The sequence below is a fragment of the Diadema antillarum genome, unplaced genomic scaffold, assembly GCF_040938485.1.
Source record: "Diadema antillarum isolate AM-2024a unplaced genomic scaffold, OU_Dant_1.0 seq00001410_RagTag, whole genome shotgun sequence".
NCBI classification, from domain to species: domain Eukaryota; kingdom Metazoa; phylum Echinodermata; class Echinoidea; order Diadematoida; family Diadematidae; genus Diadema; species Diadema antillarum.
Genome location: NW_027272164.1, coordinates 1140610 through 1158845, shown reverse-complemented (window position 1 = coordinate 1158845; position 18236 = coordinate 1140610). Strand labels below are relative to the sequence as shown.

Sequence of the window (18236 nt, the reverse complement as noted above, 5' to 3'; positions counted from 1 at the left end):
AGTTATTCAGTTTCAGATTATTGTATTACCATAACACAAGTTCCCCTCGAAAACAGTGCGTGACACACCAAGCGAACACACAGTGATGTGACGCGTTCGCCCATGCAGAGACGCTATAAATGCTTGTTCCGCTACGTATTTTCGAAAGTGATCCTCAGTTCGTTATAACGGAGCACATTTCTTTTGTTTTTCTTTGTCAGTGGTGCCCGGAAAAGACTTCGTTATAACGAAAATTTCGTTATATCCGTGTTCGTTATAAGCGAATTTTGTACCATAGACTTAAATGGCGATAATTTTGGGACCAGAAGTTTTACTTCGTTAAAAAAATTTCATTATAACCTGTTCGTTGTAACGGGAGTCCACTATACTGTGATATGTAACTTATTATCACTACAAGTGATAGTACCACCCTAAATCTCGAAAACTTTGAGGCTGTTGCTATAGTAAGTTTGCAGTTCTTCATTCTCTGTGTATGTATGCAGGAGAGAAACATTTTGTATTTCATCATATTAGAAGCATCGTATGCCATTTCCTTTGCATGGGACCATGGGCAAATACAAAGACTGAAGTCTATTTATGCATGTTTGGAAAATTGGTTGCTACAGAATTTCTGCATATGATGAATATCTCAATTTTTTTATTTTTTTTTGTTGATATCTCACAGAGCCAACTGGACAAGAAGTGTCATTCCTCCAAGCACTCCAAACTCAAGGGCATCCCCAAGCTGGACGATGCCAACGACGCTGGCGGCAAGAACTCCGCCAAGTGTACGCTGATCCTGACCGAGGGAGATTCGGCCAAGTCGCTGGCGGTCAGCGGGCTGGGCGTGGTTGGGAGGGACCACTTTGGGGTGTTCCCGCTTAGGGGCAAACTGCTGAATGTGCGGGAGGCATCTCACAAGCAGGTATGGGTTTGCTTTCCATTACCAGTTTGCCAGTCAGGGCTTGCTCTAGCCTATTCAAGTCCAAATGGCATGGAAGGTCATCAATAGTTTGAAAAACTAGGTCTGAGATTTAATTATTTGTTTTTCAGTTAATTCCTCTGAATCAATGCAAATCCATCAACACAAAAAAACAAGTGCCAGTATAAATACAGGCATTTTCAGAATGACATATCCTCAGATAGCATAGACAGAATGATGTGCAATACATTTAAACACAGCTGAATCTACTGTACAAATATCAACCTTCCTGTCTTGGGAGCCCCATTCTCGGGAGTGAGGAAAAGTGCACCATGTCGACAAATGATCTGTGCACCCAGGTCCTGCCGTATGCCACATACTGCTTTGAAGAGAAATTGTAATCACTTATCTGCTTCTAATAAATGTATGTCCACAGAAAATCTAGAAGCTTTCAGATCTAACGGCAGGCCGGTGTAATAAAAAGAAGTCCCATCATATTTCAAAATTGTAGATCATGGAAAATGCTGAGATCAACAACATCATCAAGATCCTGGGCCTGCAGTACAAGCACAAGTATGAAACGCCCGAGTCGCTGCGCACCCTCCGCTACAGCCGCCTCATGATCATGACAGATCAGGACCAGGATGGGTCCCACATCAAGGGACTCCTCATCAACTTCATCCACCACAACTGGCCCAACCTCCTCCGGCAGAACTTCCTGGAGGAGTTCATCACCCCGATCGTCAAGGTAACGCATCATCATTTGACAGTCTCTTTCATTTCTGTTTTGTTTCATTTTGGTTCTATCATTAATTTATAAATGAAGTAGCTGTCTCACTGGATTTGTGAAGCATCTTTGATCTTTTTCAATGTCTCAAATGACAGCTCATCTATTAGAGCCAAAATATCTTTCAAACCTTGCAATTGGTTGCTATATTGTGATGTTTTGGAATTTGATTTTCTAAAGCAAATGGAGATGATATAAAAGGAATACTTTAATTTTGTACCGCTGTACCTGAACATATAGCACTGACTTCAGATGAAAGCTTTTAGTAATATGGAGATAGGCTTGCACCAGAGGTGCTCTTGTATCTTTTACATCATCATTCTAGCATTTAATGTATCTGTTGATATTTTTGCAAGAAAGATCTTTGAAGGGGGTGGAATGCCCACTTACCCTCGCCTCAAAGTGCTGAAAAGTTGCGGAGGTCCTGCTTTAGAGAGCCACAGTAATGATTCATCCTTGCGATAAGAGATGCTGACTTTTTCCTTCTTCTCATTTGATATAAGCATCAGATGATATTGTGAGTCGTAGAACAGAGTCAAAGCATCGTTATTCTCCGCCCCTCTATCCTCCCGTTGCTAGGTGACCAAGGGGAAGGAGACCATGGCTTTCTACTCCCTGCCGGAGTTTGAGGAGTGGAGGGGCGAGACGGGTGACTCAAAGTCCTGGAAGGCCAAGTACTACAAAGGTCTGTTCTCCTGTCCTCTTCTGGGGGCCACGCCCTGTTGGAAGAAATTGTGGGCAGTCATATGTGGAGGAAAAATGAAACTAGTGTAGTTGTTGGGTCAAATTACATAATTGTTAGATAAATTAATTGTCTAAAACCTAATGCTTCCTGTGAAGAGTTGCTGTAATCAGAGCAGCCAACTGTTACTTTTTTCAGTATATTGTACTGGTTTATTTTTTATCAAAATACTGCAAATTTCATTGAAAGTACTGTTTTCCTAAAGTTTTATGACTACACTTGTCTATTGCATAGGTAAGAGTACTGTTTATTAACCAAAAAAATCCCCCATTGTTTTCAGCCCTTAGAATACTGCTTTGCTGTCAGTGAGGTTAGCATCCCTGCTCAATGATATACTGACATCCATGTCTCAATGTGTAGGTTATTGTAGATACATGTAAGATGTTCTCTAGCAACCAAACCTTGAAAAGATTAGTCTGGTGGACTTTATAAGGAGGAGTGGACATTGTACGCCATTTGGTTTCTGTACAAGAGTAGTATCATTTGTATCATAGTGCTGGCATCATGTATAAAGACTGAATTGACAAACAACATATCAAAACATTTCACAAACATTCTTTATCACTTTTACTATGTGCTCAGACTCTCACAGCTTATGTGGTGATTTTACTTTGCCAAGTGTGAAAAATAGCAAATATTCATTGAGATGACTTGTACCGTTTGCTGCTGTGAGTGTTAATTGCCACAGAAAATCCCATAGCATTGTAAACACTTGTCCAAAGTTCCTGGCACAGAGAGGGTTAATTCACCATTGCTTTGGTTGGCTGCTGTCCTGACATGGACCAAATGTTTAACCTCTTCCAGGTCTTGGAACCAGTACGATGAAGGAGGCCAAGGAGTACTTCAGTGACATGCATCGTCACAAGATCCCCTTCAACTACGAGGGACCCCAGGATGATGATGCCATCGTATTGGTACGTATCTGGGAAGTCCTGATTCCATTATCATTTCTCTCTTGATAATTGAACAGACATACAGACATGTTTAACCCTATTCTAACTGGGCTATTTGAGACCAAGTTTTCATTGGGGGGGGGGGGTCAATTTGACCCCCCCTTCAGATCTCGGCCGCCGATCGCGCGATTGCCGCAAAATTTTGCCTAAAGATAGAGCCGGATGTCAACTACAAGATTACATGGTCATACAATAGAAAAATATTGGCTTTCTATTTTTAATAAATTAATTATGCAAATTCATGCATGAAATCATATTTTCACCAAAACTCCATTAAAAAGACTGAAGGATTGCTAAATTTTTGTGTCAGAATTCCTCAAGACATATCAAACAATTTTCTTTTAAAAAAATAGCACAATCAAAATCAATTTCTTTTGTTTTTTATTGTTTTGTTGATTTCTTATATATTTTATTGTTTTTTCGACCTTTTGTTTTCTACTGTTTTTTTGCCAAAATTCGTTGCAGGCACTTTTTCAAGCTTATCTACTCTAGAATTGATTAATTTCAATGGTTAAAAGTTGAAATAATCTAATTTATATCAATTTAACCAAAACACACAATTTGCATTGGATTTGCACACGATATCATGAATTTGAGCTGTTTTCGGGTTGACATGCATGTGCAAAACATTACGTAACTTCAGAACGGTGTACCCGGACGTCGCAAATTTGGTCTCAAAATATGCGGGAGACTTCAATGAAAAAAGTCGTGAAATGACGCGGCAAAATCTTTGTGCGTTGCGGAATCGTGGCGCGAAATGTCGAGGGGGGGGTCAATTTGACCCCCCCCCCCCCCCCCCCCCCCCAGTTAGAATAGGGTTAAACCAAAGCATCTTCCTTTACTCTGCATGTGTTGTTAATTTTTGCGGTATTTTATATTTTCGCAAATTTTGCATGTTAGCTAATATTCACAAAATAAGTAACCCGCAAAATATTGCGATGTATCCTCTCCATGATTGGATTCATTATTTTTTATCTAAAAAAGAAATAATAATTACTTCTCATTCTGCCACTAGTTCTCAATGGGGGATTTTTGCAAGAACTCGCAAAGTATTATTCCCTTGAAATATATTGCATATATAATAGCTGTATTAACTTTCCTGACTTTGCTGCATGAATGTTAGTAACAATTGGATGTTGATGGTAAATTGTTCATATGATCTCTTTGACATTTACAGGCTTTCAGCAAGAAGAAAGTGGAGGAGCGTAAGTTGTGGCTGACTGAATTCCTGAAGGAGAGACGAGAGCGCAAGGAGTCTGGCCTTGGAGAGGTACACGCATATCAGCATAGCACTGTGCATGAAAACTGTGATGAAGTCTGATAATTGAGTATCTGAATATAAGAACGACCCAAGTCCATGGAGGACCATTTCGAGTAATCTTAAAAAGACTTCATATCTTTTTTATTGTATTTGTCCAATAATATTCTATTTAACGGTGATGGGAAGGCAACATTGTATATACAAATTGAGATTATGACAATTAACATTTACATTAACTGTGGAGAAGCCATTTTGTGTGATGGACTTGGGTCGTTCTTTGAATCATATACATGATATTCTGCTATAGAGATGACAGAAGGACGAGAGAGGGCGCTATAATATGAATGAAAGAATGACCCAAGTCCTTCATTTTTACATTCATATACGATTTAACTCATTCATTTCAGGCACTTCCGGGGGTAATTAGGATTTATCATTTATACACAAGATGAGTCCATGCATAAGCTACAATTTCCTATTTCAAACTGAATTTGGCCAAAAATTGGACTTGGGTCGTTCTTATATTCAGGTCTTCAATTCCACAGTGAAGTTATTCATACCTAACCATATGATTGAATATCGGTAATTCCTAGCATGGCCCAGTCTGGAAATACACTGGATTACTGTAGAACCAGAATTTTTTTTGTGAATTTTGTGAGGAGCCAAGATTCGCAAAATTAAAATGCATGGGAAAGTTCTTGTCTATACACATATGCAGAGCTGCCAACTATTACGGATTTCCCGTAATTGTTACGGGAAATGATCACGATTACGGGAGTACGGAATGTCGCCTCAAAATTACGGTTTTTGGAAATTCCGATAATGCCCTATCGCCTATGCAGCAACTGCAATATACTAGCAGACTACACACTGTACATGTTTCATTCATTCTTCATTGCCTCGCACACGCAATTCGCTGCTTGCGTACTGTGTACACCGAACGGAAATTCGCGCGCGTGAATCCCTGTTGCCTACGGACCCTGGATGTTTCCATCGATCGCCATGGGATCCCCATGTGTGGCCGGCCGGCTGGCCTATGGGGACCGGAGCGCGAGTACTTAGCTTAGCTACACACTGTAGCCAGCTGCCACTCTAGACAGTACCCTATTTCGTTTTCAGTCGGGGTAGAAGCGCTCCGTTGTGCAATGTCTGCTTCTTTTTCTCTACTTCTTCCGTTTTTCCCTTGCCTCCCAAGTACGAAATGATTTTTAGAGTGTTGTGTGTGTTTTTTGTAACGTTATTGCATCATTTTTCTGCAAGGAAGAGGTGAGTTTCTGTTCGTGTACTGATGATGTGCACTGCAGTATGTGCAGATGAAAAGCGTTCGAACTTTCTTTCCCCGAGTATCGTGGAAACTCGATGTATTTCTAGGCCTATAAAAGGAGATCTCATGTAACAGAATACTTATAACAAACTATTTTCAGGTCAAAGTGAATTAATTTCCCTTGTTTTGTATCGTTTATTGACGATCTCAAGGATCTCGTCGTAATACCGAATTTCCAATGTGTAGATCTATTTGATTTTCGCGTAGCTTTCGGTGCTGCAAACTTTTGCTAGGGCCTATAAATCTTACTACAAAACTTATCGTTCTATTTCTGTTGTTTCTCACACCTCGTTTGGTACGATTTCTTCCATTTTATATCACTTTATCCGTTCTCTTTATGCTTTGAAATATTTAAACGTAATTCTTTCAAGTGTCTCGCACTGTTATTTTCGTAACGGCGATTTCTCCGCTTTCGTGCTATACTTTTTCGAATCGAAGCGACGTGTGTTATCTTTTCTAAATATTTGTGTTGTTGGGAGGTGTTGATACTTTGTATTTGTTATACTTATTTATTTTCCTCGGTGTTTATCTCGAGGGACTATGCGTGTTTCTTAATGTTAATAGGAAAAGGCTAAAATGATATGAGTGATGTCTGATGGTGATGATGAAAACCGTATGCTGGTACAAAAAGACGTCTACTGTGAATGCTGAGCGTACGTGCCGTTCGTTTTATTTCACTTCCCTCTTAGTCTTATTCTTCTTTCCCCCTTACTCTTCTTTCCCCTCCAAAGAATGATAAAAAAAGAAATTACATACACCTCACAACAAAAAGATTCACGATCTACCAACCTTCGTAAAGTTAAATCTAAATGTTCAATATCAGCAAAGAATAAGGGGAAAGCACGAATGACAATAAATTAGAGCGAAGAGATTGTGAAATACTGAATACACGCAGTCTCTTCGGCTCGAAGAAACTTGACACCCACCCGGCCTCTCCCCTTGTGGAAATTTCCACAAAAACAGGTCCCACACCCAGGTGCGTGCCAGACGAAAGAATGCGCGCACTGGAATAAACAGCGTGTTAGTATCCTGGAAATATCGATCGAAGAACCAGCTCATTAGTTGAATTAAAGGAATCATTGCAAAGATATCGTGATTCTATATCCTTTCTTTTGGCGCATAGTAGGAAACATCAAACAGTCGAATATATTGTACTTAATCGAATATCTTATGTTCCCTGAACAATAAAAAAGGATCGATTAATCAGTCAATTACCAGCCCAGCAAGTTTCTGGAGGTACATACATGCACTTGTACACATGCATTGCGCGAGAAAGCAATCAATCAACGCTGAACATTGCGTAGCTTGGATTCTTTATCGTGCTGGTGTCCAGCTCGATACTTCGGCATGTGTCGTAATGTTTTGTTTAGAGCCTGTAGGCCTCATATGTCGACGAGTTTAATTCAAAATAGCAAAAAGAGGGAGATGGAAAAATTACGGATTCTGGTGGAAAAATACGGATTTTGGAGCTGCTGAGTCCGGATTTGTGCTTCCAAAGGTTGGCAGCTCTGCATATGCACCAAATGCCAGAGGCAGTTTGTGGAAATTTCATGCCGTAAAAAAAGTACTTGACTCCTTATTTGTGAAGATTTCATGCTGCAAGTACTTCTGGTTTTGCAGTAGATTGATTTGTTTTACTTAGCCCCGAGGCAAGCAATGAATGCTTGTAAGAATGCAACCACAGGACTGACAGTTCTGAGTCCCCTCAAAAGGACTAGGCGATGATGAAAGTTCCTCGCGGCAGGTTGCAAACTCTGCTGCCAAGGGACTTAAAATCAGGATCCTTGTGATTGACAGTCTTTGGTCTACTCTTTTCCGTGAAGCCACAGCTGCTCCAACTTGTGTGTTTTACTTTAGAATAGGCAGTTTTCATTTTGGTTCTGGAATCTACTTGGCAGCCAGTGATTGAATATAGTCATTATTCACATGCCATGTTTGTAGACATCATGTGTGTTTGATTTTTGCTCCCATTCTGTAGCACTATGTGTGTGTGTGTATGGTGTGGGTGAGCAGGTTTAGTACTCCAAAAGAACATACTCAAGTCTGAAGTACGAATTGCAATGTTGTATTTACTGTGATAGGAAAGTCACGCACTCTCACACACTCACACATGGTATAAATTAACATAAAAGAGACAAATCACATGGAATTGATTCAAGTCATCATCAGAAATATACCAATTCTTACTCTTTTTCAGTATTTTATATTGTTCTTGTTTTTTGCCAAAATACTGCAGTTTTCATGGAAAATAATGTTTTTCCCTAAATTGTATTACTACACGTCTATCTCAGGAAAGGTAAAAATGCTGTTTTTCCTCCAAAAATACACCTTTTCAACCCTCTGAACATTGCATTATTGTGTCCCCTGCATCTTGCCCATGTTAAAGAAATATTAACAAAAATTACAAATATATATTATATATGTATGTATTACCATTTCTGACACCCCATTTGTGATGTTTGTATCAAATCACTTTTCAAAGATGTACCTGTACAACAAGGACACCCATCAGATCAGCTACAACGACTTCATCAACAAGGAACTTGTGCTGTTCTCCAACGCAGACAACGAGAGATCCATTCCGTCCATGCTTGATGGTGAGAGTGGCTTATCAATCTTTGGAAACTTTCTGATGTGCATGAAAAAAAATGTAACAAGACCCAATATGCTTTATTGATGTTTTTTGTTCCCTAAATCTTCCCTTACAGTTCTTGCGGTGATCTGATAAGATCTTGATTGTAACTGAATTATTTTGTCATCTTTGTCAAGCAACAACCCTGTCAATAATACTATGATGGATGAGTCCAGTTGTATTATTTGCTGCATTGATAACTGTATGCACGGTTTAGCAAGGTTGGATGAAAATCTAGACTTATCTTGCTGACCTACACCGTCCGAAGATGTATTAGAGAAGATAGAATTACCGCCAAAAGTTAACACACCTTTTCTTGAATTACAATTTTACTGTTTGAGACTACCAAGGGTTGTAAGACTGCATTGTGCTTTGAACCAGTTAAACTACCGATGTTGTACAAAAATTACTGAGAGTAAAATTACTGAAAGTATTCCTGATGAAAGTACTAAAAAAAAAAATTATCTATGTGATAATGCTTGAGCCTCTGCAGCAAATAGTCATTACTTGATCATTACAACTCTAGAATAATTTTTCAAATATTGTGTGATTTCTTCTATTTAAATTCATTTCAATTAAGGAGATATAGTGAACCTTTATGCACAAGCCAATTATTAGGTAATGGGAAATTTGGGTAACTTAAATTTCGTTTTCTGACCCCATTATTTCTTCAATTCTTGGTGCCTCCGAGCTGTAACTTTTCTTTTTCTTCTGTCCAACTTTCAAATTGGCAACCCATCGTAGGTCTGAAGCCTGGTCAGCGAAAGGTCCTCTTCACCTGTTTCAAGAAGTACGAGAAGAAGGAGATCAAGGTGGCCCAGATGGCTGGTGCAGTGGCTGAGCTGTCAGCCTACCATCATGGTGAGGTGAGTATTGTCATAGGTACAAATGCTTTTTGTTTGTTTAATTTCCATCTAAGAAGATGGCTCGATAGCCCATATTCAGCTGCAATAGCTGGTCTTCCTTGGGGTCCAGTTGGATGTGAGGCGGGACCACTTCACCGGGTTAAACACCCTGCTCTTTGCGCTGAATAAAGCGGGATCTTTTACGTGCGTGAGTAGTGACTCTCTCACACATGGGACCTTCATTTTATGTCCTATCCAAGGGACAGAGTGTTGCCTCTTACTATTAAAAGGGGAGAGCATGATTACACACAATATTGCTCAGTGCGGCTTGGGAATTGAACCCTGGTCTTTGTATCGTGAGGCAGACATCCTGCTGACTGAGCTAACTCACCGCCCTTATCACAAGAACTTGCATATATATCTATAGTGCTTAGTGGGGAAATTCTCCTGTAGACTGACCTTTCTGGCTCTACAATGCACACAGAGTATCAAAGTCTTGTTTACTTTTTTTTTTACGGCTACCACCGATGAAGCGAAATGGGATGTCAGTAAAGATGTGAGAGAAATTTGTAGGGTGTTGGGAATTTGGGTCTGACTATATATATATATCACTATATCTTCTCTTGTTCTTCATCTATTCTCATTCTGTTCTTTTCATTCTTCTCCTTCTTCCTCTTCTTCTTCTCCTCTTCCTTCTTCATCCGATATGTTCGGAATAGTCCCTGAATATTTATTCTTCCATCTTGCATGAACCCTGCACATAGTAAATGACTGGAATCAACAACCAAATCACTGTGCATGCCCTTGTGTTTGTCCCCCACAGCAATCCCTGATGAGTACCATCATAAACCTGGCCCAGAACTTTGTTGGCAGCAACAACCTCAACCTGCTGCAGCCCATCGGTCAGTTTGGCACCCGGCTGCACGGCGGCAAGGATGCAGCCAGCCCCCGTTACATCTTCACCCAACTCAGGTATGTTTGGATTGGTGTACATGTAAAGTGTAGATGTTTAGGTTTTTATTGTTTTTTCGATGAAATTTGTCAGTGACAACCCTCTCCAGAGCGTGAAAGTATGCTGTTAATCAAAATATACATATTAATGTGTAACTTCGAAACCATGCACCCAGGCATCACAGATTATGCAGTGATGTCAAAAGATGCTGGAAAATTGAAGAAAAAGTTGTGAACATTGCAGTGCTAGCTTTATTTTGGGATGGCAACATATTACATGGAATTAGGGGTACCTATGAGTATCAAGCTTATTTATCTTCTTTTTTTTTCCTTTTTTTTTTCTTTGCACATTATCAATGACTCAATGCAGCATAAATTTTGTTATGTACACAAACACACACACATAACAAACGTTTAAACTATTCATCTGCTCTTCTCTGTCTTAGTTCCTTAGCTCGTCTTCTCTTCCCCGCCCACGACGACAACCTCCTGACCAATCTCTACGACGACAACCAGCGCATCGAGCCGGAGAACTACGTGCCCATCATCCCCATGGTGCTGGTCAACGGCAGCGAGGGAATCGGCACGGGATGGAGCACCCGCATCTGCAACTACGACGTGCGGGAGGTGACGGCCAACATTCGCAGGCTTATCGCCGGGGAGGAGCCTGTTCCCATGGTAACAGCAGTCATGACCATTTACAACTTCTCTTTCTGCTGTGATTGTGGGTGTGTAAATATTGAGTGTCTGTCTTGCCAAAATGAAATGAATATTCATTAGATTTAGCTCAGCTGGCAGGAAATGTTATAACTACGTCATTTTCAAAGCCCTTGTTTCCATTTTCTGTCCTTTTTGCGGTGTTACATTTCAGCTCCCATCTTACAAGAATTTCAAGGGGACCATCGAGGAGCTGGAGCCAAATCGCTACGTCATCAGCGGCGAGATCTCCGTTGTGGACAACACCACCATTGAGATCACGGAGCTGCCCATTAGGACCTGGACCCAGGTGTACAAAGAGCAGGTCCTGGAACCAATGCTTCACGGAAGCGAGAAGGTCCAACCCATGATCACGTAATGGTCCAAACCTTGGTTTTAGTTTTGGTCTCTCGTGTCTTCATTGGAAGAGTACTGTAAAAGTGGATATTTTTGCGCGACTAATTTTTCGCGCTTGGCCGGGTAAGAAGAGTTTCACGTGTTTTTAATTCCGCGGAATCAAGACATCACACACAGGAACATATGGCAAGCAAAAATATTCGCATACTTTTATTTTCGCGCTAGTTTCTGGTTGCGCGAAATGCGCGAAAATTTCAACACCGCAAAAATTTCCACTTTTACAGTACCTTGTACGCGTGCCTCACATGCAGTGATAACTCATTATTGCAATAATCATACAAAGTACAATTGTATTCATGACATATTATGTTTCTAGCTTTTATCAGAGCAATGCAATGATAGCATTTGCAGAGAAAAAAAAAGACCATTGGTCAGGAAAATGCTTGAAATCACACAACTCTTAATTTTGTGAGTTTATCTTCATATGACTGAAAAAGATTTTTGTGCAAAAAAATTACTTCCCAAGACAGGTTTGTTTGTATGTTTGTTTGTTTGTTTGTCAAAAATACAGACACAGGGAAATGACCACAGCAAGTCGATGAAAATCAAAGGCCAAATAGATATCAATGATTAAAAAAGAACATTTGAAACTCAACTGCTATGATGCACGATTGCCAATTCAAACAGATTATCTCAGACCCGTTTTTTTATTTTGGTTCCGAATGATATGGCTTTCATTCAAACAATGTTTAAATCAGAGATTAAGTTGATAAATAGATAGAAGCTAGAAATGAAGAATAATGTTTTCTGATTCTTGACCTGCGGTATATGCGAGGATGTGAGAGATGATGACTCAGAAGGCACTAGATTGCTCCATAATTGCAGAGTTTACGTAGACTAATTCATTCCACTTCTGTTTTTCGCAGTGATTACAAGGAGTACCACACGGACACGACGGTCAAGTTTGTGGTCAAGATGAGCGAGGAGAAGCTCCTGAAGGCCGAGGAGACTGGACTCCACAAGGTCTTCAAGCTGCAGACCACCCAGTCTCAGGCCAACCTCATGGTAAGCCAGTGCATGATTTGAAAAAAAAAAAAAAGGGCTTCAAAGAGCAATGTTCCACACCTTGTTTGATCAATACTAGTAGCTGATAGTCAAATAGAGTGTAATCAAAGGAACAGGATGGCAGAAATTTGTCAAAATCAGATCTGAAAAGTTACGGAATTTAAATGGTGATATCAGTAGCAACCACACGTGCTGATCAGAGATGTTATCACCTTGCCACTCTCTGTTTTATTTGTACTCACATGTGCTTAAAAAATCAGGTTTTGTTGTAATTTTGCAGCTGCATCCAAGTTCTTGTGCAAGGTTGTTACCAGGTTGTAATAATATGATGTGAAGCATGCATGTTTTTATTGATTTCATGTCAAAGAGAAATGATTTAGTGAAAATTCATGTGCAAGCACATAAAAAAATGCAAGGAAAGAGAAAAGGAAAGCAGTTTAGCTTGAATTGGAAGTACTTATCCCCACATACTGATGTATGTGTTGTTGATTTCTATTGATGTGGACTGAGTACTCCACTTTGTGGCAGAAGTATGAGTTGAGGAAACTTTTTTCCCATCGTTGTAGGTCCTGTATGACAGCCATGGGTGCATCCGTCGCTACGAGAGCGTGCAGGACGTCCTTCGTGAGTTCTTTGCCATGCGGATGGAGCTTTACCACAAGCGCAAGGCGTACCTCGAAGGCATCCTGGAGGCCGAGTCGTCTCGCCTCAACAACCAGGCCAGATTCATCATGGAGAAGATCGAGGGCAAGATCAAAATTGGTAAGTCCCGAGCCATGTTCAAGGGGATGCCAGTTTTGCGGACAAAGGTGTAAATTCAGGCCCTGGTAGTATAAGAGTTCAAGCCATTTTAGTAAAAAGTAGCTTCCTGATCGCACAGATATATTTCAGGCCGTTTCGCTCTGAGTGGCATTCCTGCCATTTTATATGACAGTGTCCTCTGCAAATGCCCTAGGAAACACAACACCTCGTACTGTCAGGACTGTTAGCTTTTTGTTTTGTTTTGTTGGTTTTTTTGTTGAAGTGTCTAATATCACTTTGATGAAACAAATATGCAGATAGTGTGTCAATCCTGCAATCCCGTGTGTTCAGAAGTAATCTTTTTTTTTTTTTTTCCTTCGATTTTAAAGTCGTCCGGACTGGTGAAGAAACTAAAAAATTAACAAACAATGTGATCCTTCTAAATGCTTGCTGTCATTGCTTGTACCGTCTCTGTGATTAGAATGAATGACTCATCCAGTGACATCTGCAGAGGCAGTGGAATGCTCCAATCGTATGTTCCCATGTTAATCCCTCTAGCCTCTAAAGGGTGCCAGAGGCGTATATGTTTTTTGCCGGTTGTGTGTCCATTCCTCCATCATCTCTCAAGATCTTGTTGATGTGACTTAATTAAAAGAAACAAAAATCAAAACAGAACGAAGCAACCCTCTGTGGATTTCCGCATGTCCGTCTGTATTCCCTAGATTTCAGTATTCCAATGAAAGAAAGAAACTGATGTGACGGATGGATTTTCATCGATGGATTTTGGTGGATCATGATGGATTCATGCTGAGCAGACGTGTGGTGAATTTCCTGCTGACTTGATCAGCAGACCCAATTGCTCTAGTTCTTCGTGAGGACTTTGTGTCTTACCAGTAACTACAAACGGGCATAGGATGGGCAGAGAGATATGTGGAAGGAATACTTGGAATTAACCGGGGGGGGGGGGGGGGGGGGGCTCCGAGGCCCCCCCTCGACGTTTCTCGCGATGTATCGCTAACGCGAAAAGCTAACGCCAAGACGTTTCATGACTTTTTTCTTTCGAGTCTCCCGCATCTTTTGACACCAAATTTGTGATGTCCGGGCGCGCGATTCCGAAGTTGCGCATAAATATGTACATGTATGTCAGACCAAAAATTGCTCAAAAACGTGAATTCGTGTACAATTTCAATGCAAACTGTGCTGACAGGCAAATTTCATAAAAGCATGATTATTTTGGAGTTTTATTGATTAAAATCAATCAATAACATATTTTCTTGTTTGGAACAATGTCACGGACAAGTTTCATCGAAAAAACAATGAAAAACATAAAGTCGAAAAAACAATGAAATACATAAGAAATTCACAAAACAATAAAATACATAAGAAATTTTTTCAGATTGCCCAATTTTTTTCTCTTATATTTGCTCAGGACACTAAGAAGAATATTTACACAAAAAGTGTGCCCATTTTGAGCTTTATTTAGTGATTTATTCCAAATTGTCTGATTTCATGCATCATTATGCATAAATTAGCATAATTAAGCATAAATAATATTTTTTGTTAAATTTAACTTTGTGGTAGTTTAGATTGCGTCATAGGCAATGTGTGTGCAAATTTTCGTCGCGATCGCGCGGTCGAAGGCCGAGATCTGGAGGGGGGCCTGGGAGACCCCCTGGCTCTATGATCTACCTAAATAGCCCGGCCTAGTTAGGGTTAAGCATCTCAAGAATGGATATTTATTTGAAGTTAATAGATGTTGTTTAGGAAATTCTCCGAAGAACCAAACGATTGGCTAATGTAAGATCATACAGATCTTAAGGAGGAGCTGCTTTAATAATGCCCTTTGACCCCTGCATATTTTTTTTTTCCACCATCAGAGAATATGGCCAAAAAGGACATGATCCAGCTGCTGGTCAAGCGAGGCTACGACTCGGACCCGGTCAAGGCGTGGAAGGAGGCCCAGGGGAAGGAAACCGCCGACTCGGAGGAGACCGGCGACGAAGGGGACGGGGCGACGTCGGAGTCTGGACCCACCTCAGGACCGGACTACAACTACCTCCTTGGGATGGCCTTGTGGAGTCTGACCAAGGAGAAGAAGGAGGAACTCCTCAAGAACAGGGACCAGAAGGTATTTATGGTGGATTTCTCCCTGTAACTCTTGGTGTGCCATGTTTAGTTCGCTTGCCAACTTTTTATACTTTGCTCAAACACACAACTGCATGTTGAATGATGGATAAGTGTCCCACAGTACATTGAAAGCCTCATAGCTAAAGCCTTGTCATATACATCACAGCCAAGTGTGCAAATATCTCTATAACTATAATGCATTTCTAGCATAAACATTTTTTTTTTAAAGTTACAAAGCTTTGAAAAAGAGAATGTTTTCCAAACGAGCTGATGCATTGCAGTTTCAGAATATCGCACACAGGGAATTTACACAATGGAACATTAACCCTAAAGGGGCCGGTTTTGGCTATGCTCAGACCGGGGGGGGGGGATGATGATGATGGATTCCCCCCCCCCCCCATCCCCATCCCCCCGAGATCTCGGCCATCGGTGGTGCGATCGCGATGAAATTTTGCATGCGTGAGACCCACGTCAAAATCTACAAGATTGTGTCATAAGATTTTTTGAAACAATCAATTTCTAATTTTAATTAATTGATTATGCAAATTAAGCTCAAGATCATATTTTAGCCTAATTAAAAGCATTGAGAGTAAATCTGTTTTATCATATACAACAATTGTACATCACAAAAACTTCCAAAACTCATTTCAATTCTTATGTATTTTATTGTTTTCAGAATTTCTTATGTATTTCTTGGTTTTTCAACTTTTGTTTTTTCTTTGTTTTTTCATTGGAAATTGTCACTGACCACTTTTCTGCCATAATTAGCACAAAATCAATCAATGAAAGTGATTAATTGTAAAAATAATCAGGTTTTTATGACTTTCATGACAGAGCACTGTTTTCCATAGGAAATGTACACAAAATCACAAAATTGTGCCCGTTTTGGGGCGACATTCTGTTACAAAAATGGGCGTGGCTTCGCAAAAGTATGCGCGGACGTTGCAAATTTGATCTCAAAAGTTGCGCGAGACTTGAACAAAGAAAGTCAAGAAGCCTCGCGACGAGGCCTTCTCGCGTTACAAAATTATAGCGCGAAACGTCGAGGGGGGGCGGATTCCGCCCCTCTGGCCCTTTTAGGGTTAAGAGTAGAAAAGAACCGACATTCTTTGAGATGGATATAGAATATGATACGTATGCTTCCACCTAGACTATCATATCTTTATGCGAAGAAAATTGTTGGTCACCAAATTGTTATTGTAAAGGATATGCAATTCTATCAATTGCGATAAAAAAGTAACCATTGTTTTGTATCAGTATTCTCCAAAAAAGACTTAACACATGGGTGAACATAACATTATATTCCTCCAGTCGTGCAATCATTTGTGTTTCCATTGCCCACTGGTAGGCCCAAGAGCTTGAAGTCCTAAGGGGAAAGACGGCCAGCATGCTGTGGACCGAAGACTTGGATGGCTTCTCCCAGGAACTGGAGGTAAGTCTTCGTGCCACACCCTTTTTTACGACTGCATTGTCAGCAGATTCAATCAGACCCAAATTAAAAGCCAGTTGCTAATCCACTTTCAATCTGACTGTATTAAACTGAGTGATTAAAAAAAACAAACAGTGGAGTTTTAATAAGATAAAACACAAGAAAGGTATGGAATTTTTAAGTTGAAACTTCTTTCTCGAAACATTAGGTCATGTGCATGCATGGGTCACAAGTACATTATGATGAACAGCATTTATATAGTGGCAATCATCTGTGAAGAACATTCAATGGTGCCAAGCTCTCACAATATGTCCCACATTCACCCATTAGTCCTATTTGATTGCCATATTTAACTTCAATGTTCTTTTGGTGCAGTCTCTTCCTTAATAAAATGGCTTTCTTTCATTATTAAGTATTGCACAGGATTTAATCAACTTGTTTCATAAATTCTATTTGTTCTTTTCTCACCCTCCCAACCCAGCGAGTCGAGGCCCAGGAGAAGGAGGAGGAGCTCAGTGGGGTAGTGATGGCTGCACCCAAGGGGGCCAAGGGTAAGGGCAAGCCTCGCAAACAGAAACTTCTCACCAAGGAGGAGACCAAACCCTCCCCTTACGGACGCCGGGTGGTCCCCCGCATCGACCCCGCCCTCAAGAAGGCCGCGGCCAATGCTGAGAAGAAAATGAAGGTAGGGGACTCTTGTAGTTCTTGTAGTCTTTGATTACTGTCACACTGATCCATATCTTGTGCTTGTAAGACCAGAAATTTTCATATACTGTAAACATGTATATTTTTGCATGATTAATTTGTCACGCTGGGCAGCTCAAAACCATATTCGCGGGTTCTTGAATCCGCGATGTGCAATTGTCAACCATTGAAAACGTGCAGATAAACTTGTGAAGATATTTTCACGGGTTTTAGAATTCGCGGTAGGGAAAAGTAGTGTGAAATATGCAAAAATTAATGCACCGCAAAATTTCTACGTTTACAGTACATGAAACTTTCACAAATTTTGCAAGGAGCAAAGATTAGCGAAAGTTCTTGTCGACACGGTACATTGAATACCATTGGCAATTCGAAATGTTTCATGCGCAAAAAAGGATGTTGGCTCAAATACGCAATAGTTTCATACCGCAAATGTTTCTCATTTTACAGTATCCTTTACGACTACTTTCATGTCAGTGCATCTACCTATTCCAAAGTGCATCTGCTAAATCCTGACGAAGCATTATTATATTGGAGGAAAAAAATCTCTGAATATCCATGTGGAAGTGGGAAAAAAAAGAAGAAGTATAGATTATATTATCCTCTAGTAACATGCTCCAAATAATTGCGGGACTCTCTTATATCTTGGTAATGGAATGATTGCTTCTTCATGTTGGCTAGTCCATTGGTGTGAGTCAATTTGTTGTAGTAATAAGGACCAGT

The 18236-nt window shown here is 40.3% G+C and overlaps 1 protein-coding gene across 1 annotated transcript in view; it reads left to right on the top strand.

The window, feature by feature from the left end:
- The window catches only part of LOC139709160 (DNA topoisomerase 2-alpha-like), a 38765-nt gene that overhangs the window by 12653 nt on the left and 7876 nt on the right, over positions 1-18236 (top strand). The window contains exons 12-26 of the mRNA XM_071621117.1: positions 665-904; positions 1413-1649; positions 2268-2373; positions 3235-3344; positions 4561-4653; positions 8451-8565; positions 9345-9466; positions 10269-10417; positions 10843-11074; positions 11268-11467; positions 12376-12514; positions 13081-13276; positions 15133-15383; positions 16731-16814; positions 17293-17496. Of these exons, the coding sequence (XP_071477218.1) occupies positions 665-904; positions 1413-1649; positions 2268-2373; positions 3235-3344; positions 4561-4653; positions 8451-8565; positions 9345-9466; positions 10269-10417; positions 10843-11074; positions 11268-11467; positions 12376-12514; positions 13081-13276; positions 15133-15383; positions 16731-16814; positions 17293-17496 (2478 nt within the window). The remainder of the gene's footprint in view (positions 1-664; positions 905-1412; positions 1650-2267; positions 2374-3234; positions 3345-4560; positions 4654-8450; positions 8566-9344; positions 9467-10268; positions 10418-10842; positions 11075-11267; positions 11468-12375; positions 12515-13080; positions 13277-15132; positions 15384-16730; positions 16815-17292; positions 17497-18236) is intronic.